The sequence below is a fragment of the Perognathus longimembris genome, chromosome 23, assembly GCF_023159225.1.
Source record: "Perognathus longimembris pacificus isolate PPM17 chromosome 23, ASM2315922v1, whole genome shotgun sequence".
Taxonomy (NCBI): Eukaryota; Metazoa; Chordata; class Mammalia; order Rodentia; family Heteromyidae; genus Perognathus; species Perognathus longimembris.
This window is the reverse complement of record NC_063183.1, coordinates 36,595,120-36,620,858: the sequence shown is the minus strand read 5'-3', so window position 1 is coordinate 36,620,858 and position 25,739 is coordinate 36,595,120. Positions and strand designations below refer to the sequence as shown.

The window sequence follows — 25,739 nt, the reverse complement described above, 5'->3', positions numbered from 1 at the left end:
AGCCAGTATTACCCAATACTAAAACTAGATGAGCACAGGCCAACAAGAACATTATAAGCCAATTGTCTTTATGAACATAGATGCAAAAATTCTTGAAGTTATCTTTATAAATCTAATTCAAACACACATCCTGAGTTTCCTAAAGAAAGCTGTACCATCAACATTTGTAATGACTTACTGAAGTCTCAGGTTGCACTATTAACATATTCCACCATTTGTAACAGAAAACAAAATCTGGTTTACACAGCTTTGTCTTGATCTCAGAGCACTTTACAGAAAACTGTTAACTGGTTTTTGCCATTGTGGTGATAGGTTTTTTTTTTTCAAATTTTTATTATCAAACTGATGTACAGAAAGGTTACAGTTTCATACGTTAGGCACTGGATACATTTCTTGTATGGTGATAGGTTTTTACTCCTCTTTCCACACAGACTCTGGAAATCCATCTTCTTATAGACAATGGATGTGGGCACATACAATGTGTATACACGCACACACAAGTTCTGACTTTAAGAGAAGGATACAATGCCACTGGTGACATGGTGGAGGTGGAGATATTGTGCACATAGGAGGAAAGGATGCATGCTCTCACTTACAAGCAGAGCATCGCTTAAGGTGAATGAACAGAAGCAGAGCAGGATTCTGGTGACCAGGACTAGGCTGGCCAAGGATGCAGAGAGAGGTGATCTGCATGGGACCTTGAAGATCCCTCCATGCTGTCACAATGGCCGCACTCCTTTTTCAAGGTGCAATATTCCTTTTCTATATGTTTGGAACACATTTTATTCCTTGCGTCATCTCTCCATAGTTACTAAACAGTTTGCATGTCTTGGTTATTGTGAAGACGGTTTAAATAAAGGAGAATGTAGGTATCTCTTTAAAATTCTGACTCCATTTGCTTTGTAGTTATACCCAGTGGTGGGATTTCTGGGTATTAGGGTCATTACATTTTAGCTTTTTAAGGAGTTTCTGCACTTTTCATAACTTTGTACCATTTCAGCTCAGTATATGACCAGTGTGCAAGGGCTCCAGTTTCTCCATTCTTGAACCAGATATCATTATTCTTATTGTTATTCTTCTGTCTTAACATTCTTTTTTAAATTTTTTTTTACCAGTTCTGAGGCTTGAACTCAGGGCCTGGACACTGTCCCTGAGCCTCTCTGTGCTCAAGGCTCAAGTGCACTCTACCACTTGAACCACAGTGCCACCTCTGGCACTTTCTGTGTATATGGTACTGAGGAATCGAACCCAGGGCTTTATACAAGCTTGGCAAGCACTCTACCACTAAGCCACATTCCCAGCCCCGTCTTAACATTCTTATCTTCCATAGTCACTTGTATTTAACTAGGCTAACTTGAATGCAGTGCTGAAAAGTGTGCAGTATTACATGAAGCCTTCAATTCAGAGAGTTTTGTTTTTACTTTTTTCCCACATTGTCATTAGTGTCAATTAGCTGTATAAGGACATTTCATATTCACATGTCCATATATGGATGCACTGTATCTTGATGAAACTCAGTCCCTATATAACTCTTCATTTTCCTTGTCAAACCAGTTTGAACTTGCTCTATTGTTCTATTTTCACATATTTATGCTGTACATTTTTACTACAGTTTTTACTATAGTCACCTCTCTTTAGTCTCTGCATTTGCCTACACGTACATTAGGACCCACATACTGCAAATTAGGTGATTTACTTTCCAGTCATTCACATTTTTAATTTGTTAAGAGTGGTAGTCCACAGTTTTTCACATGGGTACACACAGTATTTTACTCAGGTTGATGACTTCAATTTCACTTTCCCCATCTCCTCTAGCTCTGGTTATTCAACAGCTTTTAGTGAGTTTCATTTTGCTACCTTCATTCACAGAAACAATGTACTTCAGTGAAAGTTCTAAGCTAATGCTCCCTAAGGAATATGGAAGTAAAAGTCTTTCCAAATATGGCCTAATTTAAATGCCTGTCTGGAAGCATTCCAGTCTCATATCTATTTTTTCAGAGTATCTATACCATGGCAAGATGAAACCAAGATTGACCACCTTGCTCATCACAGAAGGAATTCTGCAGGTAAGTACATGACACCTTTTGGGTTTTGTTTGTATACTTCTATGGCAATGACTACTTTAAGAATAATTTTAGGGTTTTTTTTTTTAGCAGTTTTTGTAGCTCTCTATCTATTGTGCCATTCTTTTTTTTTTTTTTTTGGCCAGTCCTGGGCCTTGGACTCAGGGCCTGAGCACTGTCCCTGGCTTCTTCCCGCTCAAGGCTAGCACTCTGCCACTTGAGCCACAGCGCCGCTTCTGGCCGTTTTCTGTATATGTGGTGCTGGGGAATCGAACCTAGGGCCTCGTGTATCCGAGGCAGGCACTCTTGCCACTAGGCTATATCCCCAGCCCCTATTGTGCCATTCTTAATATGTTACATAGTTGGTATATTTACCAAAGTTGTGAAGATTTAACAAACTAATTCTTAAGACTTCTAAACCCCATGTAATAGTTTTATACATACCAGCCAATATCCCACAATCTTACAAGTTTTCAGTCTCAGAACTGAGGGCAGCATGGTTATTATCAGACAGTTGAATAAGATGAAGAAGGAAATAGAAGAAAAAAGAAAGAAGAAGAAATGAGTAACCAAGGAGTGAAAGGAGAAGAGAATAATAAGGAAACATGGAAGGAAAGAAAAAGTTAGAGGCAAGGAGAGGGGGAAAAGGAAGAACTGATAAAGAACTTATCTGGTTAATATAAATATTTCCCTGAAATCAATTTAAATAACATAGGGAAGAGTTTAAATATGAATGAACATAGAGAATTTATGCTATCTCCCATGATTGACAGAAATGAAAGTAGCTGTCATCTGTGTTTCATTTAAACTAGTCTTACCAATCTTATCAATGAGGGTGATTCAATGAATAATAAAAATGGCATTGCTCAGACCAAGGAAACAATAGTTTTACAGAAATACACTCAATGGGAAAATTCATAAATAAATAAAAACTCTATTTATTGCTAGGAATAACCTGCATTAGCAGGCTCTTTTGTAAAAGCATTCTATCTTTAGTCATTTGCTGAACTGTTTCTACAGTTTATAGTAAGCTTTGGTTCAACTCAGTCTGCTCAGAAACATCCCTTTAGTAATAGATTTGTTTCCCCGCCTTATGGATAATGTTGGTCATATATCATTACATGAGTTCCCTGTTTTCACACTGGTAAAAAATAAAGAGGTTCCAAATACATCTTGCAGATGTTCACTAAAGACATTTATTTCTGATTCTCTATAAAAGATATAAACTCTGGCTTAGAAAAATTGTTGACAGAGAAATTTTACTGCCGGCATTTTAAATTTAACTACACATTTTAACACCTTGATATACTGTTCTGATAGATAAAATTACTGACTTTCCTTTCTATCCTGAAATTCTTCCCTTCTTAGCCATGAGGCACAAAATCCACAGGCAAGAAACAGTGAATTTGGGCTGTGGACAATGCTGAAGTGGTAGAGCACCATTTTAGAAAACACCAGGCCTTGACTACAAACAAACTATTGAAAAAGGGACACTTATTTTAAATTCCAGGTTTGCTGAAATGCTAAGGTTTCTGTTTGGTTTTGTTCCCACTCATTGGACCCTAAACATTAAGTTTTTGTTTCTGTTCCAGACCTTCTGGTTCACCACGTTCTCTTCCCATCTCATTGGAACAGAGTTCAAGAAATGGAGGAAGGAAACCAGTCTGTGGTGTCTGAGTTTATTTTCCAGGGGCTTTGTGCCTCCAAGGAGCTGCAGATCTTCCTCCTTCTGACATTTTCTACACTCTACCTGCTGACTGTCGTGGGTAATCTCTTCGTGGTGCTGCTGATCATCAGGGACCACCATCTCCACTCGCCCATGTACTTCCTGTTAGCTAATCTCTCCTTTGTTGACTTCTGCCTCTCCTCAGTAACCACACCCAAGCTGACCACAGACCTCCTGCAGGAGAATAAGACCATTTCCTTTGGGGGCTGCATGAGCCAGATACTGGGTGTGCATTTCTTTGGAGGGGCTGAGATGACAATTCTTGTGACAATGGGTTATGACCGCTATGTGGCCATCTGCAAGCCACTCCATTACTCCAGCATCATGGACAGGCAAAAGTGCATCTGGTTAGTTTGGATAGCATGGATCATTGGCTTTTTGCATTCTCTAATTCAAATGGTCACAATTGTGGGTTTGCCCTTCTGTGGACCCAGAGTAGTAGACAGCTTCTTCTGTGACATTCCCTTGGTTATGAAATTAGCCTGTATGGAAACTGACACTTTGGGAAGGGTGATAAATACTAACAGTGGCATTTATGCCACAACTTGCTTCATTCTGTTGATGATCTCCTACACTTACATCCTATTAACTGTCTTCCTTCGTTCTAAAGACGGTGCATCAAAGGCACTCTCTACCTGTACCTCCCACATTGTTGTGGTGGTATTGTTCTTTGGACCCTGCATTGTCATCTTTTTAGGGTCAGTCAACATCACCTGGGTGGACAAGTTTCTGTCCGTGGTTTATACACTCATCACACCTGTCCTCAACCCAGCCATCTACACACTGCGAAATAAAGAGATTAAGAATGCCATAAAGAGGTTGTGGGCATCGCTATCAAACATGAAACCCTAATTTTGAATCCCTGTACCTCAAATAAAACAAGAATACCAAAAAGAAACTGACACATCATTATACAAACCCAAGGTATGATTGTTAGACATATCACATAATCAAAAATTCACTCTATGTGCCCAGTTAAGCTACATTTTCACCTGTAAATTGAACTTTATACAACACTCATACATGCTTTCCATTATGAAGATATATTCACCTGTTACATACTAAGAATCACACTCCTTAGTGAAAATAACAGCTCTTTAAAATATTCTTTTGTTGTGTGCCCAAAGATTACAGGGTAACAATAATGAAAACTAAAAGTACCATTTCCCACAATTTATTAACACCTATTTATGTTTCTAACACTATGCAAGGCATTTTACATAGATCATATATTAGTTTCAAAATCACTCTGAATTGTCATTATTCCCATTTCTATATAAGTTATATGTCTAACTTATCTAGAGATGATGCTAACACATGAAGTGGTACATCCATATGGAAAACAAAATAACTGCATCAAACCACAATACTCTTACCCTTCTTTTCTATATTATAATTTCTGTGATTGTTTAACTCTTATTCATGTAAGTGCAGAGCATCCTTTGAGAGTTTTTCCTTAAATATGTAGGAAGAAGTATTTGTATAATATGAAACATTTTTCTGTTAGTAAATTATTTTATGATTGGTTTTGTATAACTTGAAGAAATATCAAAGCAGGAGTATGGGAAAGGAGAAGGGTGTTCATTGTTTCAAAGCAAAAGAAATGCAGAAAGATGAGAAGAGAGCATAGGAAGACCTGTGGATGACAACGCACTGCAGCTGCAGAGATCAGACCCCATGGCGATGGGTTAGAGGCCTAACACTCATCCTGCTTGCGAAGGAAACCCTTGCCTATAACACCCATGTCCATTACACATTAACACACTTACACATAGATAGAAAACACATTCGGCATATATGCAAATATATACTAATATATGATATATATTAAAATACTTCAAAAAGCAAAATCCCTGGTGTCTGAATAGCATTATGGGTGCACTAGGCAATGCCAGGTATGCCAACATTCAGTCTTTTTAAATATAGTATCTTAATAATTTTTCATATTGCATGCTATTTTATGATGTCTGGCATTTTCTGGGTATAAGTATATGACATCTTTACAATATCTTACTATCTACTTTATTCCCCATGTACTAAAGAATCTTGGAATTTTTTGGATCTCATGTCTATGCTAATATCTACAAACAATAGTTAAAATCAGTCTTTTTTCTCTAATGCCAATAAAATGAAGGACTTTTGATACCAATATGATTTACTGAAGAAAATCATGTAAATAATTGTAGTTGTGGTAGCCACAAGCCAGATTATTGTGGCAACATCACTCGTGTCTGTGTACAGATCTGCTTGAAGACATGAGGTGAAACTTTAGGATACATTTGGGATGAACTTATTTTTCCTTTGCTCAGTAATATAGATCTTCACTGTGAAGAGTTATTTCATAAGTGATGTGAAGCCTGTGTATAATTGCTTTTCTCACCTGGTTGCGGAAACAATACAACAGCTGAGCATCTTGACCAAGTTCTTGCTAGAACACATCATTATTTCATGAAAACTTAAAAGTAAGATCCTATGGTCCAGCTGGTTTGCAAGAAAAGGAATTTTATTTAATTCACCATCAGTTCAATGTAAGTATATACATGTCCTAAAAAGTTGTGTTTCAAAAAGAATCACAATGGAGTCTTTAAAATGATTTTGAATCTGAATACTAAAAAACTTTAAGTGTAGAAAATACGGAGAGTGTAGTCTCTGTCATGCTCCCAATAGGATTGCTAAATATTTAAAGATAATTTTATGTTAATGAATAAAGTACCTATATCAAAAAAGCTTACATATAAAAGGAAACCAGATTAAACTGAAGTTTCTATTTGAAAGTCAAAACAAATCAACAAAAATACAGACATTATTTCCAAATACTAACAAAACTTACAAGATTTATTAAGAATGAAATGAAAAGGTACACAAATAAAGCCAAGAAGGAAAAATATGGATAAAAAAAAAACCCATCACACAATATACCAAGAAATTTAACTTTTTGTATGAAATGGAACAATTGCTATTTAAAAATCTACTCACTAAACAAGTTAGAGTATGTTGTTTTTTAAATCAATAATGCTTATTTTTTAAACATTTGATTGCCATTAATGAGCTGTACAAGGAGGTTCCATTGTGCTATTTCTCTACATTTCTATGATGTACATTGGTCAGTTTATCCCTCTATAATTGTACTTGATCCCCACCGTCCCCTTCTCAAAAAGAAAAATTCAGTAAGTTTCATTGTTCTAATTTCAACAAGTATTTAAAGTACTTTGATCCTATTCACCCTCACTCCCCCTGCCCCTCCCAGTGATACCCACTACCCAGTAGAAACTTTTAAATCCTGTTATTCTTGTTTAGTCTATAGTAACTGTTTAAAGATATTTTTCTGTAATACTCATAAATGCATGTTCCTTTTATATTTCAATTCTCATTCTTTTTTTTTTTTTTTTTTTTTTTTTTGGCCAGTCCTGGGCCTTGGACTCAGGGCCTGAGCACTGTCCTTGGCTTCTTCCAGCTCAAGGCTAGCACTCGGGCACCTGAGCCACAGCACCCCTTCTGGCCGTTTTCCATACATATGGTGCTGGGGAATCGAACCCAGAGCTTCATGTGTAGGAGGCAAGCACTCTTGCCACTAGGCCATATTCCCAGCCCTCAATTCTAATTCTTAAGTGACATACTGTTTTCTAGCTTATACCCAAGGAGTTGGCCAATACATTTACCATAAAAAGCCTCATTATTTCCACCATTGACTTCCTGGAAGTTAATGCCTCTACCTTAATGAAATACCATCCTTTCCCTGTGTTGTTTCCTTATGAAACGGACATGCACGAATGGAAGTCAGGGAAAACCTGAAAAGCAGTCCAGGGTCAGTCACACTAATGCTTCTGAAATGGATTCTGTGAACTTGTAAGAAACCCCATGTAAGTACATTTAACCCATGAAAACACCCTGGTACTTTACAGAAAAAATCCACATAAAATAATATCAGGAATTGAAACACTTTTTTATCCTTAACACTGCCATATTTCTCAAATGATTACTTGTCATTTATTAAAACATGCATGGAAGGAACAGTTAGGAATGCATTGTGGTAAGTGAACATTGTACTTAGCCAGATACTGGTGCCAAAATCATATTGTCACTGATTCTGGTAACTTTCCATAATTCAACAAACATCTAGTCACAGATTTAAGATGATATTATAGAGACACAAAATTAAGTCTCAGACACAGAACTGGTCAATTTTCTGCTACTCATTATGTCTCATGGGACTTGACCTTTGGGAAAATGAAAGTTCATAGAAGTCTTATCTATGGAAAATCAGTAATGGAGTCTATGTTGGTCATTATTCCCAGTTCTGCCAATTAGTTTCATTCCTAAGGGATAAGATTTATTGATAACTATCTTACTGGAATGTAACAATGAATTTAAAAGGAACAAGTTCTACTTTTCATCTCTTGAAATCCTCAGGGTGAAATCTATGCCTTCATAGATAAGTAGGGTGCCCAACCTAATTGCCCAGCATCACACTGCATTATCACCCTTCTCATGGGTTTTGCTCTCAATGAGCCTTTAGTCTTTTCATCTCTATTTGCCTTCATTGGCTTACTTAACTGAGTAATGGGATTTTTTTTCCTTGTTGGAAGCTTCAGATTTTCTCATCTCTGAAGCTTTGCACAGGCTAAGCATTCTGTATTTAATCTATTTGTCTATTAACATATCTTCATTCTTCAGGTCATCAGTTTTATCATTTTACAAGGGAAAGCTTCCCTAAACCTGTTTCGATGCAAGGGTCTCCATTTTATAACATCACTCACACTGAATTTCTATACTCAATATCTGTCTGTCCCAGGGCTGGGAATATGGCTTAGTGTCAAGAGTGCTTGCCTCTTACACATGAAGCCCTGGGTTCGATTCCTCAGCACCACATACAGAAAAGGCTAGAAGTGGCGCTGTGGCTCAAGTGGTAGAGTGCTAGCCTTGAGCAAAAACAAGCCAGGGACAGTGCTCAGGCCCTGAGTTCAAGCTCCAGGACTGGCAAAAAAGAAAAAAGAAAGAAATATCTGTCTGTCTCATTATATTTGAAGTTCCATATGAGTAAAGCTACACTGATATAAACTCAAGAACACAATGAAAGTTTTTAAAAATTACAATGTGAGCAATTTAGTGAACATTTCTTAGGCTTTCCTCTTACATTCAGCCAAATTTTGGATAAATAAGTCACTGGCTCTGACTTCCCTCTCCTCAGTTAATTTTACCTAGCTTTATCTTCTCAAGTACCTGTGGCAAAATACTGATGAGATACTTTGGCAGGCTGACTTTAACATAAAAACTAAGGCAATCTTGTCTAGAATAGCTTTGAACAGCTCAGCCGAATGCCTTCACTCTCTCTGGTTCTACTGGGTCCATGAACTCAACACTAGCATCTTGTGCTCCATGGATGCCCCCAAAGCCTGCAACTGCTGTGCAGATCCCTGTGTGGGGATCTCCCCCTGGGAAGGAGCTTTCAAATCAGCATGCTCTACACCCCGACTGGCTCTGCTTACCTTAATACACTGTTATGCCTGATGCCTCAATGCCCACGTGCACAAGGACACACTAGCACAGGGGTTGACTTGCATTGGTAGGGAAACTTTCCCTGCCAAAGGCCATTTGTGTATTTATAACATCTTTTATTTGGCCATACAAAATGATCAATAGAGGCAGATGGCCACAGCCTGGTAAGAAGTGTCTCTGTCTGTCATGAGCCAAATGCACAAGTACCTGACTCCTCACAGCCTGTGGCTCGACAAACCACCCTCCAGGATAGAGTGAGCAACTCCTCACAGCCTATAGCTGGGCAGTCCACCCTCCAGGATAGAGTGACCAACTCCTCACGGCCTGTGGCTGGACAGTCCACACTCCAGGTTACCATGGATTATTTTACTGCTAACTCAGTTACAGAGGAGTCCTGTGTGAGTCAGTACAATGGAGTTTTCCTCTAATCTCACTGTAATTATTCTCCCCCTGAGCACTGAAAATGCTACTCCATCTTTTGATCTGGTATATTTTTAAGCATTTCTGCCCAAATAATTCTCCATTGTTTATCTTTTTTTATCTTTTGGTGTTCATCCTTGGGCTTGAGCTCAGGGCCTGGGCACTGTCCCTGAGCTTTTCTGCTCAAGGCTGGTTGGTGTTCTACCACTTGAACCACAGTCCCACTTCCAGCTTTTTTGTAGTTAATTAGAGATGAGAGTCTCATGGACTTTCTTGCCCAGCCTAGCTTCAAACAGAGATTCTCACATCTCAGCCTCTTAAATAGATAGGATTACAGGCATGAGCCACCCATGCCAAGCTCCAGTTTTTATCTTGCTTATTTTCACAATATCACTATTTTTCTTTATTCTTCTTGTTATTATTAAGTAGTTATACAAAGTGCCACAATTCCATAAGTCAGGTCATGAGTTCAATGCTGTTTGTTCAGTGCCACCCCCTCCTGTGTTCTTCCCCATTTTCTCCCTTCTGTCCCTACCATCAAGTTACATATTCTTACATAGTGGTAATTGAATAAAATGACTATATTTGCTCACTCTTCCTCCATTTGGTCCTGTTTCCCGATTTGCCCAACCCCCAAAATCCTTTCTACTTCCTGTTGTTTGCGTTGATAAACAGTACATTTGTCATTTAGCGTAGTTATTCCCTTGGATTCTTCTCCTAAGTATACCCTCCTTCCATCAGTTTGTTTGTGTGTGAATGCACTGAGCCCTGGGTATGTTATGATCATAGTTGTATTTTACATTTAGCTTCCACGTATGACAGCATGTGCCAGTGTTTTTCAAAAATTAATTTGAATCAACCAACATTCTTAATTCTTCTATTGATCTAAGGAAAACCATTTCCATCTCTTCTAAACAAGAGAAAACAAAATTCAGTTCTAAACAAATACAGTCCTAAGAGAGTCCTAATAGAGTCTGGGTCCTTCCAGGCTTCCATGGAACACAGACAATAGACTCGCTGTCTATCTGTACATGAATGATAAAGCCTGGCTTCTCCAGCAAGTCCCCTTAGGGCTATCTCAATGACTTCACAGATCCTGGAGGATGCTTCACTACTCTTCTCTCTCCTCCACAATTCTCTTCATCATCTCTTCATCATTTCCTCCTCCTCCTCCTACTCCTCCTCCTCCTCCTCCTCCTTCTCCTCTTCTTCTTCTTCCTCCTCTTCCTCTTTCTCCTTCTCTTCTCTCCCTCTCTCTCTCTCTCATTCATCTACTCTTGTTATATATGATTCAGCATAACTTCACATATTTCCTGCCTTTATATTTTTATCTGTTTCACAATGTCACTGAACAAATTAACCCAGTAGTCTACAGGCTTTACATATCATCAACTCACAAAGCCAGGGTCAAGTAGATCTTTTTGAGTCATAAAAAGGTATCCAAGGCCACATATTTCCTGTCAACTGATAACAGACAAATGACCTATTTGTTCCCTTATTATCAACTGTAAGTTAGTCTGTATGTTTACAGACTGTGTTCCAGATGTATCTATCAACTTCCTCTATAGTGTGGTGAGTGCAGGAATGTCTCGCTGGATGCACTCCAACTCCCTCATCTCAGTCACTGCATGCAACCCATACTCCTACCACATGGGCACTGTTTTACACTAACAAATGATTGCCTCAAACCCTTCCCTCTTCCCCTTGCTCTAGCCAAGCAACTCCTTTCACACTTCTCTCTTGGGAAAAGCAGAGTGACTCAGAGATCTGGTTCCCAAGGTGAACCTAATGAGCTGGGTTCCAGCTGTCTCCACAGAACCAGTGGGTCACTCTCCTGTGCAGCTAATTAACTCTCTTCCCCTTATAAGAAAAAAAACAAACAAACCCTGTCTATATCTTTGTCTTCAGGAGGCTCATTTACAGGTATGAAGACTAAGCTACCTGAATTTCTCCATCTCTAAAAATACACCTCTTATGACCCAACAGACAGGTAGAAGAAACGCTTTGCAATGACAGAGCAGCCCTCGTTCTGTCTTCTCGCATCCTTCTGCTCCCTTTAGATGTGTGTCCGTTCATAAAATATTCATGTTAGAAATCCCCTTTACAAAAATATTCATCCTTTTACTCTGTATACTTTTCTTTTTTGAAATTTCACTTGGTTGTATTGTCCTATAACATATATTCCATGCACGTACCCACTTGATATTTTTCAATTTCTATATCTACTATGAAGAAGGATTTGTATTTTCTGTACTCCTCAAATCATTGTAAACTTCATTTTTCAACGGTGCAAGGAAGACATCTGGTCTAAGGTACTTCCCACCTACTTGAATACCAGATCCTTATTTAAAACCAAAGGGGAAAAAATCCCAAGCTTAGACCTCCAATATTCTGGTGTGGTTCTGGCACGGTTGTTTTAGAAGGCTCTAGCCTTCTTGGCTGAGGGACTAAGCTCAAATTCAGAAATATTCTAGCCTGTGGCCAGAGATAGTACAGACAAGCTGGTGGGTTTTAGATCTAAAATGTTCAAGGAAGGACTGAAGAAATAGCAAAGAAAATCAAGATGTGTGATTCCAGTAGAAAAAAGAGAAACATTCACTTCAAAAGAGAAGGCCAGGAGAATGATGAGTGACATTGATCAAGGTTCATTTTACTCATAAACTGATTCATTGAATTGAAACCCTTTTGTACAACTACTTAAAGATAACAGTTAAACAAATAACTAGAGGAGACTAAGTTTATACTAAACAAAATAAGAACTCACTGACTAAGGATATCCTTCTAACAGGTAAAGGTGATCCTATCAAATATAAACAATTCTAACTTTGTTCAGAAAGCCCTGCTTAATGAGTGTAAAGCTCCCTGGGGAAGACCATGAACAGAATCCAGAACACTAAGCATGTGGTTCTAGTTTTGTGATTTCTTTGAATATACTGGCTACTCAAACACCCTGAGTTGTTGGCCTATAGAACCAAGTCATTGAATGAGTGATTCAAACTCCATTTCCAGTATACAAAACAGTGACTCTGGTAATACATTTTGTTTAATGTGTTTGCATTTCCCGTTTGAAAGTCTGTCTCCCCAGACTCTTAATGACTGTCAGGGTTTACATTATCACTAAGAAAGATGGCAAACCCAAAGGGGCTTTCTCCTGAGTGACTTCTAGCAACTTCTGCCAGCCATCCATGTTTCCTAAGGAGGTGCAATAGCCAAACACACAGTCATTTTTGCAAACTGGCTCTCATAGACAATTATACTTTCTTCTATGGCCATATATAATAATCCCAGACACTTGTAAAAGAAAGAGAAGTTTTTCACTTATTTAACTAGTCACTTTTTAATGACAAGAAAGTAAAAGTTTGGGAGGAAAAATTATTAAATGTGATTTCCCTAAAATTTATAAGGACTGTAATTTCAATTTTGATGTTGACAATTCAAACTAACTTTAGAAATATATTATGTAATATTTATTGAGCTTTTGTTATATTCCAGACACTGCTTTAGCTAGGTAATAAGACTGGACAAAGTCAGGAATGTCTCCTAACCCCTGAACTTTACTTGGAATGCATGAATATTAAAACCAGGGTAAGTAAAATACTGCCTGAGGGAAGAAAGTCTATTTGATCTCTTACTCCTAGTGTTTTAGGAGATGACATCCCTGTCGGTTTACTGAAACACCCCAGAATATTTCCAACTCCTACTCCATTCCAACGCACTTGACTGTCACATCCATCCACTCATAGGCTTAAACTCAACTTCTCCTCATATCCATGACTACTTTCTCTAAGCTAGTCATTTCTTTTGAACTTTCCAGAAAAAATACACATGAGAAGTTTATAAAAGTGCAAAGGAATTCCTCTCCCCAATTCTCATAACGCAATAGTATATGATGGCTTACCTCATGACAGGCAATCGAGTATCCATATCTTTTCCTCCGCGTTTCTCCTCTAGAGCTCTTCTTTCTTATTCTTTCTCCCATTACTGATCTTACTCTCTAGTTTTCTCCCAACCCATTATCATTCCTCTCTGTGGACCCTCTTGTATATCTTTTATTGTATCTTGCCATTGGCATTTATTGCATTCATAGTTCCATAATTTTTATAGTGATTGTCACATTTTAGAATAACTAAAGATCAGTTGAATTTTTGTTTTTTTATTTTTATTATCAAACTGATGTACAGAGAGGTTACAGTTTCATACATTAGGCATTGGATGCATTACTAGTATTGTTTGTTACCTTGTCTCTCATACCCCCCCTCCCTCCTCCCCATTTCCCTTTCCATGAGGTGTTCAGTTCACTTACACCAAATCAATTGAATTTTTTAGTTTTGTGATCAATGGGTTTAGGTAATTTGTATCACTCTCTAAAAAGCTTATCAACTAACACTCCAAGACAAACACTATTTCAACAATATTAGCACAGTAGAGAGCAGTGCCAGGAAACTTCTTGAGGTGATCTCACTGCGATTGTGCTTCGTTCGGTCCTGTCCCCACATCCTTACTCTTTATGCCTCGTGCTCTGTCTGGATGACCTAAACATGGGCGAGCAGCTCAGGAATGGTCGTAGGGACTGACTAAAATGGTAAACAAAGGTATAAAGAGTAACATTTTTATAATGCATTGAGACAATGCTAAAAATGAGCATTTAAGAGACCATTGGGTAAAAAAGGGTAGGAAATTATGGATGAATCCTTAGAGAGGCAGCTAAATGATTGCATTTTGTAGAAAATGGAAAGGAATCAACCCAACGTGTCTCCATATTCTTGCGGAAGTGCCATCTCTTCTTACCCCATGACACTTTTTTGCTTCTACTCCTTTGACCACACATTGTCTGTTTCTTATTACAACACTGATAACTGAACTTGCTGAGGGAACCAGAGTATCCCTTTTCTTAAAATTATTTCATTGTTACCAGAATATATTTGGAACAATAGAAGCAAATCGTGGGAGATATTCTGTCCACTGCCTGCATTGAATGTTCCAAGAATTCACTAAGGCCTTTATGAAAATGGGTGATTGGATGAAGGAAGTATTATTTCCTCAGTTTGTCCTGAGGAGACTATGAGTGAAGCCAAGTTTCCAAACATTTTAACAACAGAGTCAATTATCCATACCATTTCTTGTCTTAGCAAAAAAAGTTTTAAATATATATAGGTACTGTAAAAACTCAGAAGCCATTACTGCTGCTTAAAATGTTAAACATAATTTACTTAATTTATTACACCCTTTTTTTAAGGAAATGTATTGCTGTTATATCATAGTCTATCATGAACATCCAATATACTTATACCTAATGCTTGGTATTTAAATTGTTTCAAGCTTTAGCCAGTGTCAACAAACAATTCTGTGCTGAAGACATCTTCTGTAACAAATAGAATTCCAGAAGAAATAATACTGCATCAAAAGGTATAGACTCAATATTCTCAATACATCATTTCAAAATGTTTTCTTTGAGGCTTAACGTCCATTTATCTTTCTTCCAGGCGCATATAGATGGATCTTTTTCTCTGAATCTGTGCCATTTATTATTGGTGGTGGGGATGGTGGTGGTTGTAGTAGTAGTAGTAGTAGTAGCAGTAGTAGTAGTAGTAATACTTCTTAACTTAATAGAAAAGTAATAGTACTACATTTTACCATTTCTTCTATTGCTAAGAAACACCCACATGTAGACAAACATCTATACACACACACATATCTTAGCTTTCTCCATTCTCTTTATATAATTTGCTCATTTATTTCTTGGGTGTTTGTGATCTGGAAATCTTCAACACTTTTTTTTATTGTGAAAATGTCAAGCTTTCACTTCTCTGTAGCATTCTAATTTAAGTAAAGGTGACATATGTGTTAGTTTAGGGGACACATATTTTAGGCACAGGTAACATTTTTTGTCAGTGCTAGGAATCAAACACAAGACTTCACATATACTAGGCCAGTGTTCTACCACTGAGCCACAGTCCCTGCTTTGCATCTGAAGAAAATAGCTTTTGGAGATACCTAAACTACTGTTTTGTATTTATGTTCTCATACAAAATTGTATTTAGTTTTATTATTCTTGATTGAATTTTTGAAGGTTATATGCTTTTTTATTTTATTTCAAATCACATAGACCAGGTGTGGTAGTACATGCTGTAATTCCAACTCCTCAGAAAGTTGGAACTGGAAGGCTCAGAGTTTGAAGCAGCCCAAGCAAAAAGTTACCAAGACCCCATCTTTTTTTTTATTTTATTAATTAAATTTTGTTGACAAGGTGTTGTGCAAAAGGGGTACAGTTACATAAAAAGTCAGTGAGTACATTTCTTGTGATATCTTACACCTTCATTTTAATTTCCCTTCCCTAGATCAGGTAGGCATATATACAATATCCAGTGTACCAAAATCATATACAGTAACCACGTAGGGTACGCCAAAGGAAATTCACCTAGAACTTTAAATGTAACGTCAACAATAGAATCCTCCCGTGTCCTTTTCTTGGAGTTGTTTTTGCTTATCCTCATCTTATATGATCATGTATACATAGCTGTTGAGCTATTGTGATCCACTAATAGGTCTATTCTAGACCTTTTTATGTTTAGCAGTTCTTTGGTTTTAGATACATAATGTACAGTCACTGACACAAACCTGTGGAAATACCATTTGAAAAGAAGTTTGTTGTTTTGCAGACCTGGTCTCTACTGTCGCCCTGTCCCCCCACCCTAACAGTCATATATCAAGGACGCCATGCCCCTTTGTTCTCTGTATTCTAGGCTTGTCTCACTCAACATTATTTGTTCAAGTTCTGACCATTTCCCTGCAAATACCAATATTTTATCATTTCTAATCGCTATGTAGTATTCCATTGTGTATAGGTACCACATTTTTTTGGATCCATTCATCTGTAGTGGGGCATCTGGGTTGTTTCCATATTTTGGCTATTATAAATTGTGCAGTGATAAACATGGATGTGCAGATGTCTTTATGATATCCTGAGACCTGTTGTTCAGGATAGATGCCTAGGAGTAGTATGGCTGGGCCAAGACCCCATCTTAACCATAAAGCCAGACCTTGTGATTCACATCTATGGTTCCAGCTATGTGAAGGTATAGATTGGAGGAACATCATCAAAAACGTCAGCAAAAATTTTGAGATGCTCTGAAAAACTGTCTAACACAAATAAAGGTCTGTGGCATGGATCAAGTGGAAGAGCTCCTGCCTGATAAGTGCAAGACCCTGAGTTCAAACCATCAACAGGAAGAGGAGGGGGGAGAGGAAGGGGAAGAGAAGAAGCTGGAGGAGGAGAAGGAGGAGGAGGAGGAGAAGGAGGAGGAAGAGGAGGGGGAGGAGGAAAAGTAGAAAGAGGAGAAAGAGGAGAAGAAGAAAGTAGAAGAGGAGGAAGAGAAGTTGTTTACGTGTTTATGAAGACTCTTCGATGTCTCTAGGGCACCATATTCATTCATATGTTTTCAAACCTTTATCTTTTGTTTCTCCTGAATAACTTGCTTTTATGTATTCTTTTCTAACTTCTTGCATTGCCTTATAACTTTGGATATTTGTGCAAATGAATGCCTTTTATACAATAGATCACTTCTGAATGCAGTTTTATTCATTGTGTCTGAATTTTTCCTACCCTGGCATCCTACTATATTGTAGATAATTCCTAACAACTAAATAAAACATTGGTTGGCAAATATTTTTACATTTACTTATTGCTTACATATGTTATGCTGTTGGACATAGAGCACCAGGCCTCGTGCATGCAAGGCAGGCAGATCTACTACTGAGCTACACCCCAGTCTGGTTGTTGATTTTGAATCAGTGACCCCCTATGGTGTCTTCTTGTCTTTCAGGTCTTTTCAGTATCTTCCATTCTGTCTGATTCAATGGAGCACATGAATGACTCTGTGGTGGCTGAGTTTGTGTTGCTGGGGCTTGCACAATCCCTGGGAATGAGGTTTTCCCTTTTCCTCTTCTTCTCTTTATTTTATGTGGGAGTTGTTCTGGGGAACCTCTTCATTGTGTTTACAGTAATTTTTGATCCTCACTTACACTCCCCCATGTATGTGCTGCTGGCCAACCTTTCCCTGGTTGACCTGGGCCTTGCATCCACCACTGTCCCTAGGGTGCTCTCTGATCTTCTCACTGCTCACACCGTTATCTCCTTCCACAGCTGCATGACTCAGATGTTCTTCATCCACGTCATGGGAGGGGTGGAGATGGTGCTGCTCATATCTATGGCCTATGACAGATACACAGCGATCTGCAAGCCTCTCCACTACTTGACCATTATGAATTCCAGAACGTGCATGCTGTTGGTAGCAGCTGCCTGGGCCATTGGTATGATTCATGCTGCGTCTCAGTTTGTATTTGTCATAAACTTACCTTTCTGTGGCCCTAACAATGTGGGGAGCTTTTATTGTGACTTTCCTAGAGTTATGAAACTTGCTTGCATGGACACATACCGACTAGAATTTGTGGTGACTGCCAACAGCGGCTTCATATCAATGGGCACCTTCTTTTCCTTAGTTGTATCATACATCTTTATCCTGGTCACTGTCTGGCAACATTCCTCCAGCGATTTGTCCAAAGCATTCGTTACTCTGTCAGCTCACATCACTGTGGTCATCATGTTCTTCACTCCATGCATGTTTCTCTATGTATGGCCTTTCCCTACAGAGTCACTAGATACATTTTTTGCTATTGTGGACTTTGTTGTGACCCCTGTTTTAAATCCTACTATCTATACTTTAAGGAATAAAGATATGAAGCTGGCCATAAGAAGGCTGAGTAGACAGGTGGCAAGTTCTAGGGAGACATCACCATAGATGTTGCATCAGCACCGCCATGATCACTAGAAATGCAGGACAGTTCACACACCTTCACACACACATGCACGCATGTAGAACTCTGAGACAGCGGCAGACAAGGCGATTTTCAATCAAACTATTCCAAGCTGCAGCTATTTGTTAATCATAAATAATAAAGTGTTATACTTTTCTGTCTAATCTGTGTATCTAAATTGTAGCTACTGGCAATGAATTCACTTGCTTTTTATGGTTTTTTATCTCTCCATAAACATATAAAAATATGTATGACTTAACTTTATCAGCATCTTTATACTTTATACTTCACTAGAAAATAATAAGTGCTTCCTAAGGAAACAGGTGGATCCAATGGATAAAATACAGATTTAAATACAGATGTTTAAATTAATGAAGAAATAATTCTTGTCTGAGATATACTTTATGTTACATGGTAGCATGAAGTTCTAATGGTTGAATTCAAAGCATTTGTATTATGACTTATCAAGTCAACACTTAAGTATTTCTACAATTCTTAAGTATTGTTTTCACTCTGGTTATCAATGTATTTTTACAATGTAAGTTAATAAATAGATCACTAATTCACATGATTTACACAAAACTTGTATATAATCTACTTTTTTAATAGCACAGTTCTGTTGCTATTTCAGTCTTCCTCAAAGAATTTCTTGATTCACAGGAGAAGGCTTCTACAATTCCAAAATTACATTGGGATTCAGGCTTTCCAGGAGAAGAATGTCACCAAGGTTTCAAAAGTTTATCCAATGTGTTTTAAGGTAGAGTGCTTAGGACAAAGAATGTAATTGGCATCCTGCAGTTAAAACCTAGAAAGCTTGTGCTGGGGATATAGCCTAGTGGCAAGAGTGCCTGCCTCGGATACAGGAGGCCCTAGGCTCGATTCCCCAGCACCACATATACAGAAAACGGCCAGAAGCGGCGCTGTGGCTCAAGTGGCAGAGTGCTAGCCTTGAGCAAAAAGAAGCCAGGGACAGTGCTCAGGCCCTGAGTCCAAGGCCCAGGACTGGCCAAAAAAAAAATATTAAAAAAAAAAAACCTAGAAAGCTTGAGCCAGGAACCTTTGGCTCATACCTGTGATCTTAGCTACTCAGGAGCCTGGTTCAAAGCCAACCTGGGCAGGAAAGTCTGTGAGACTCTTACCTCCAATTAACCACCAGAAAACTGAAGGGTGCTGTGGCTCAAGTGGTAGAGCATTAGCCTTGAGCTGAAGAGCTCAGGGACAGCAGCGCCCAGGCCCTGAGTTCAAGCCCCGTGACAAAAAAAAAAAAAAAAAAAGACCAAGGATAGCATTCAGGCCCTGAATTCAAGGCCAGGACCTGCACCAAAAAACCAAACACTTAGAAAGCCTGGTAGTCAAGAAACATAATTTGACATAACTCCTGAATGAATTTTTAGACAGAATCAAGAATCATTTTTGCTCAAAGTACATTGTGTGCATGTATGTAAATATCACAAAAAACTACCATATTACAAATACATATATTTATTCAAAAATAAGATGATGATAATAATTGTAAATATTCATTGTGTGTCTCTGCTCATTTTAACTCCTGTACTATAATTAAAACTACAAAATAAGAGGATTAAGTGATAAGAAGTGAGACTTTCTACTAGTCAATTACTATTTCCTTTATTTTCTCCACATATTGTTCACATGTTCTAAATTATTCTACTGTTATAAGACTGAAGTCTTATTATCTACTGTGTGGCGACATCCTTAAAGAGATTTGTGTTTTTCCTAATAGCCAAGGGAAAAGCTGTGAGACTATAAAGCTTGCTGTGAGTGCACCACTCTAGATAGTTATTCCAGCTCTTTTCACCTGCTTCTGCTCACTTTCCTGAAAATCTCTTAATTGACCAAGCAGCTTACTAAAAAAGATGATACACATAGATGGCATGTCTTGGAAATTTTAGTTCTTTGCATGTAAAAACTGAAAGGAAATCTATAGTCTTCACTCTCACTTTCATTCTCTCAAGTTGCTGTAGTCTCTCCTAGTTATGAAACAGGTAAGTGGAATGATGAAAGTGAAATACACAGTATAATCAGAACCTAACTGACAGTGAGATGCCTTTATCAGTGGATATCTGTTTGAAAGAATTCACCTATGTTTTTATCTTCAGAAAAAATGGGAAGACTCTGTAGGGTTGACTTCAATATTTAGAAGAACTAATATGAATAATCTTAAGGATGACCCTTGTTATTAGTGTCATAGTGGCAACAAATGTTAAGTCCATAAAGGTAGAAAATGGTTAAGAAAAATGTAATATTCAAAAGGTTAAATTCAATGTTTAATGAAATTATGGGGAAGGATTTTCTTTTCAATTGGTGTCTGGATCTTCATGGTTATTATGAATACAACACAGGTGAAAGTCTAGAGAACTCCCTCAGTAAGCATAAGCTGAGCATTAGAATCAATTTTCTCTGGCTTCTTTTATTGTTATTGTAAAGGTGTTGTACAGAGGGGTTGCAGTTACATAAGTCAGGTAATTAGTACATTTCCTTTTGAACAGTGTCATCCCCTGCCTCATTTTCTCCCAGTTTTTCCCTCCTGACCCCCCTTCAGGTTTTAGAGTTCATTTTCAACATAGTGTCCAGTGAGGATCACTGCTGCATTTGTTAACCATTTTCCCCACCATTTCTGTGTTCCCCTCACCCTCACCAAAACAGATCAACTTATATATAAGACAAAATGTACAGAAAGTAAAAATGGTGACAAAAGAGAAAACAAAAACAAAGCAAAAACAAGAAAGACCTTGTTTCCATTTCTTGGAGTTTATTTTCATAAACATCATTTGATATGATCATATGCACATAGCTAGTGAGCCTTTGTGATCCTCTTCTAAGAATATCTCCTTTGATCTCACTGTGTAAATGTCTAGAATCTTGTATAATTTATCATGTCCAAATGTATGGTTTTTTTTTCTTTACCATCCAATATGTTTACCTGTAGATTTATAGTCACATTCTAGCTACTACAAATGATGGAAACCATGCATCCTATGGTTTAGGGGTCTGGCTCACTTTGCTTAATGTGATTTTTTTCTAAGTATTTACATTTCTTTATGAATGGGGCAATGTCATTCTTCCTGATGGATGCATAGACTTCCATTGTATATACACCACATTTTCTTGATCCATTCATTCATTGAGTTGATTCCTTATCATGACTATGGTAAACAGTGCTTCAATGAACTTGGTTGTGCTGATAGCTTTAGGGTGCCCTTGTCTATGATCCATTGGGTAAAATCCCAGGAGTGGGATTGTTGGGTCATAGGGAAGCTCTCATCTCATTCTAACTGGAGTAAGGTTGAATCTCAGTGCTGTTTTGATTTGCATTTATTTTATGGCCATGGATGTGAAGCATCTCTGCATATGTCTATGGGGCGTTCTTACTTCTTCTGAAAAGTCTCTCTTTAAGTCTTTAGCCCATTTATTAATTGGATTGTTATTTCTTTAAGGGTTTCTTTTGGGAGGGTTCATTTTTTGAGCTCTAAGTATATTTTAGATATGAGGCCCTGTAGGATTTCTTGAATCATGTTTGAAAAATCAAAATTAGGCTTTCAGAGCATTGAGAGAATCACAAATGGGCCTGTGGTGGTGACAGACTTCTGTATCAGAGGATCCGATGTTATCACTCTTCTCTGAGCAGCATATACTCAGAAGTAAGACACTTCTTTTAGCTGATGAATAACATTTCTGAATTCTTACTTGCTACTATGATAGAAACTCTTGGTGCTAAGATAAAAATCCGTGGACCAGCTGTCACACTCACATATTTCCCATGAAGATACAACTTCAAGTTTGTCCTTATCTCTCAGTGAAACTAAATGATTTTTACACTTGCAAATGCTAAGTTCAATTCTAGTTTGCATATTTTGAGTCTAAAGAAACAATCAGGTTGTCACATCAGAAATTATTGTATAATCTAAATCCTGCCTTCTGTGTTATTAATGATTACTATTGATTGTATTTATTACTATATTAAGCAGAAGGGAACTAAAATGGGTTCTCTTGAATTAATTTAAGCATTTGATTATTTGATAATTATTTAGCAGAGATTCTTTTCTTTATACTTGAAAAAATTAGAATTAGTAATTTTGTAAGATCTTGAGAACAACATACTTGGCTAGAGCTGGGAAATTCAAAATAATGAAGAAAGAGAGAGAAGTGTGATTTTTTAAGAGTAGTGGAAAATATGACTAAATGTCTAAATAGTGATAGATTCCCTCCAAGAAATTTGACAATCTTAGATTTCTAAGCCTTCATATTTCCTGTGTGACATACCTACTTCCACCTTTCTCTGACATTTTACTTGAGTATTAGCTGTGCCACCTAAGGGTCAGCTATTCTCATGGCCATCCTTTGCATTCATTGTACCCTTCCTTTTCCACTTTACTTGACTGCCCATCTTCCTAAAGAAATAATTACTTTGCCTCACAGAAACACATTTGCACAACTATACTTCCAATCTCTTCTTCCAAGTGCCTGGTTGATTTATTAAACTACTGTTTATAATTGTCCAGTAGTTCTCCATTTTATAATAAACTCAATTCCCTTAATAAGAATTTCAGAATCCTTTTCCAATTTTATCTCTATTAAACTCTATCACACCTTTTCTCATGCTAAGTTTACTACATTTCCCTTGCTCCACCTCTGAATCACTCATTCTCTTACCCTCTCTCACTTTTTTCTTTTGTCAATGCTGAGGCTTAACCTCAAGGCCTGGGCACTGTCTCTGAGTCTCGTTGTCCTCAAGGCTAGTGCTCCATCACTTGAGGCACAGTGTCCTTTACTGTCTTTTTCTGAGCAGTTTATTGAAGATAAGAGTCTCACATACTTTTCTGTCCAGGCAAGCTTCAAGCTGCAATCCTCAATCAAAGCCTACTGTCACCTGGCCTCTCTCACTTTTTTAAATGTTATATTTCTGATATTTTACCTTCTTGCCATTTATATTTGCATGTTTCACTTGGTAAGTGAAACATTTTCTCTTGAGAGCTTCAATATCATCAAAGATATAAGACAGTTTCTCCAGATTATTAACTGAAAAGAATGGAAATAGAAAATAGCAATATGGACATACCTGACAGAAAAGTAGCATAAACAATAGAATTACTGTTAAGACTATGTGTAGCATGTGTGGGGACACTGGGAAGACCTGGGTAATTGAACTACAATGCACAATCCAAGAAGAAGGGCAGGGGTAAAACTATGAACTTAGACTCTTGAATTGTGAACGTGTACACAACGAAAAACAGAAAGTGGCATCATGTAACAGAAGATAATTGAATATAATCATCATGGCTTCTTTTTCATTGTCTTCTCCAAGATAACTGAAGACACAAACTCCTGGAATGAATCAATACATGAAACAAATAACTCTGTGGTTACAGAGTTTATTTTTCTTGGACTATCCAAGTCTCGGGAACTTCAGATTTTCCTATTTCTGTTCTTTTTGGTTTTCTACATAGGAATTGTTTTGGGAAACCTTCTTATTGTCATAACTGTGACTTCTGACTCCTACCTTCACTCCCCCATGTACTTTCTGCTGGCCAACCTGTCCCTCATTGATCTGTCTCTGTCCTCAGTCACAGCTCCCAAGATGATTGGTGACTTTTTCAGCAAGCACAAAGTCATCTCTGTCAAGGGATGCTTTGCACAGATATTTCTCCTTCACTTTTTTGGTGGGAGTGAAATGGTGATCCTCATAGCCATGGCCTTTGACAGGTATGTGGCAATTTGTAAGCCCCTACGCTACAGGATGATTATGTGTGGCAATGTGTGTGTGGGCATTGTGGCTGCAGCATGGGGAACTGGCCTCCTCCACTCTGTGAGCCAGCTGGCATTTGCAGTGAACTTACCTTTCTGTGGTCCCAATGAGATTGACAGCTTTTACTGTGACCTTCCAAAGGTAATCAAGCTTGCGTGTACCGACACCTACCAGTTAAACATCATGGTCATTGCTAACAGTGGTGTGCTCACTGTGTGTTCTTTTGTTCTCTTAATTGTTTCCTACACGATCATTGTACTGACTGTCCAGCTCCAGCGCTGCCCTTCTGATAGATCATCCAAGGCCCTTACCACTCTGACTGCTCACATCACAGTGGTTCTTTTGTTTTTTGGACCATGCATCCTCATTTATGCCTGGCCATTTGCCGTGGAGTCCTTGGATAAATTCCTCGCTGTTTTCTATTCTGTGGTCACTCCACTCTTGAACCCAATTGTATACACGCTGAGGAACAAAGACATGAAGACTGCGCTGAGACGACTGAGAAAACAGAATGTGAACTCCATAGTAAGGTCTTAGATCTTGAGTGACTGTGAGATTGATTAGAGATAATGGCATAATGTAAAGCTGGAAAATTGTTAAGTAAAGCTTATGAATATTATAATCTTAATTCTCACCTTCCTTCGTAGTTGTCAACAAAGTTTCATATACACTTCCTTCAGTATCATGTGTGTTATATTTTTATGTAGTTGTAAAGTTAATATCATGCATTAAGAATATCTAACTAATTTCAGAACAATAACATGTTTATGACTATATATACCTGAGATGTTCTAAATCCTAGAAATTGGCCTGTCTAGTTTCTAAATTTTTTTATTCAGCTCATTTTCCCTAAAAGCATCAAAAAAGGAACCTCTACATGCCTAAAAATATGCTTAGTGGTAGAATTTATAGATCAATTACTGCCTTACATATGTAACTGTAACCCTTCTGCACATCACTTTAACAGTAAAGAAATGGGGAAAAAATAAAATAAAAGATTTTAAAAAGAGGCTCCTCCCTTAATAATAGGATATAGTTCACTTCCTATCTCTATACCAGCCTATAATGGATAAGCACATTATCAGGGAAGATAGGAAGACTGATTCAAGCATCATAAAGCTTTCCTCATAGACATGACATTGTAGTATATGAAAACTACTCAGAAGCAATAGTAAAAAAGAATATAGAGGGTTCTAGCCTTTCAATACATTCACACAGTGGGTATCACTTGGATCTCAATATGTTGTTTTCCATGATTAAATCTTTAAATACAAAATGCTGAACTATTTAGCACTTGGTAAGCATCATATATTACTTATCTCTTGGGTTGCTTTCCATGTTTTTAAAAGAAGGTAATACTTTACTGTACATGACTACTACAGGGGTGATGAGACAATAAATACATATATGATAACACAATTTGTGACATATTTAGTACTCATTAACTCTACTG

The 25,739-nt window shown here is 37.8% G+C and overlaps 3 protein-coding genes across 3 annotated transcripts; all 3 read left to right on the top strand.

Annotated features, from left to right (window-relative positions):
* Positions 1-3,705: 3,705 nt before the first annotated feature.
* On the top strand, positions 3,706-4,641 carry LOC125340461 (olfactory receptor 4K3-like). The gene has a single exon (XM_048332077.1). It carries the CDS (start codon positions 3,709-3,711, stop codon positions 4,639-4,641), a length of 933 nt encoding a protein of 310 aa, XP_048188034.1. The 5' UTR covers positions 3,706-3,708.
* A 12,920-nt stretch (positions 4,642-17,561) lies between these two features.
* Positions 17,562-18,503, top strand: LOC125340736 (olfactory receptor 4F15-like). The gene has a single exon (XM_048332537.1). It carries the CDS (start codon positions 17,562-17,564, stop codon positions 18,501-18,503), a length of 942 nt encoding a protein of 313 aa, XP_048188494.1.
* Positions 18,504-20,516: 2,013 nt separating this feature from the next.
* Positions 20,517-24,823, top strand: LOC125340460 (olfactory receptor 4F4-like). Its single transcript, XM_048332076.1, has 2 exons — positions 20,517-20,525; positions 23,846-24,823. The coding sequence occupies exons 1-2, from the start codon at positions 20,517-20,519 to the stop codon at positions 24,821-24,823; spliced, it is 987 nt and encodes a 328-aa protein (XP_048188033.1).
* The last annotated feature ends 916 nt before the right edge of the window (positions 24,824-25,739 follow it).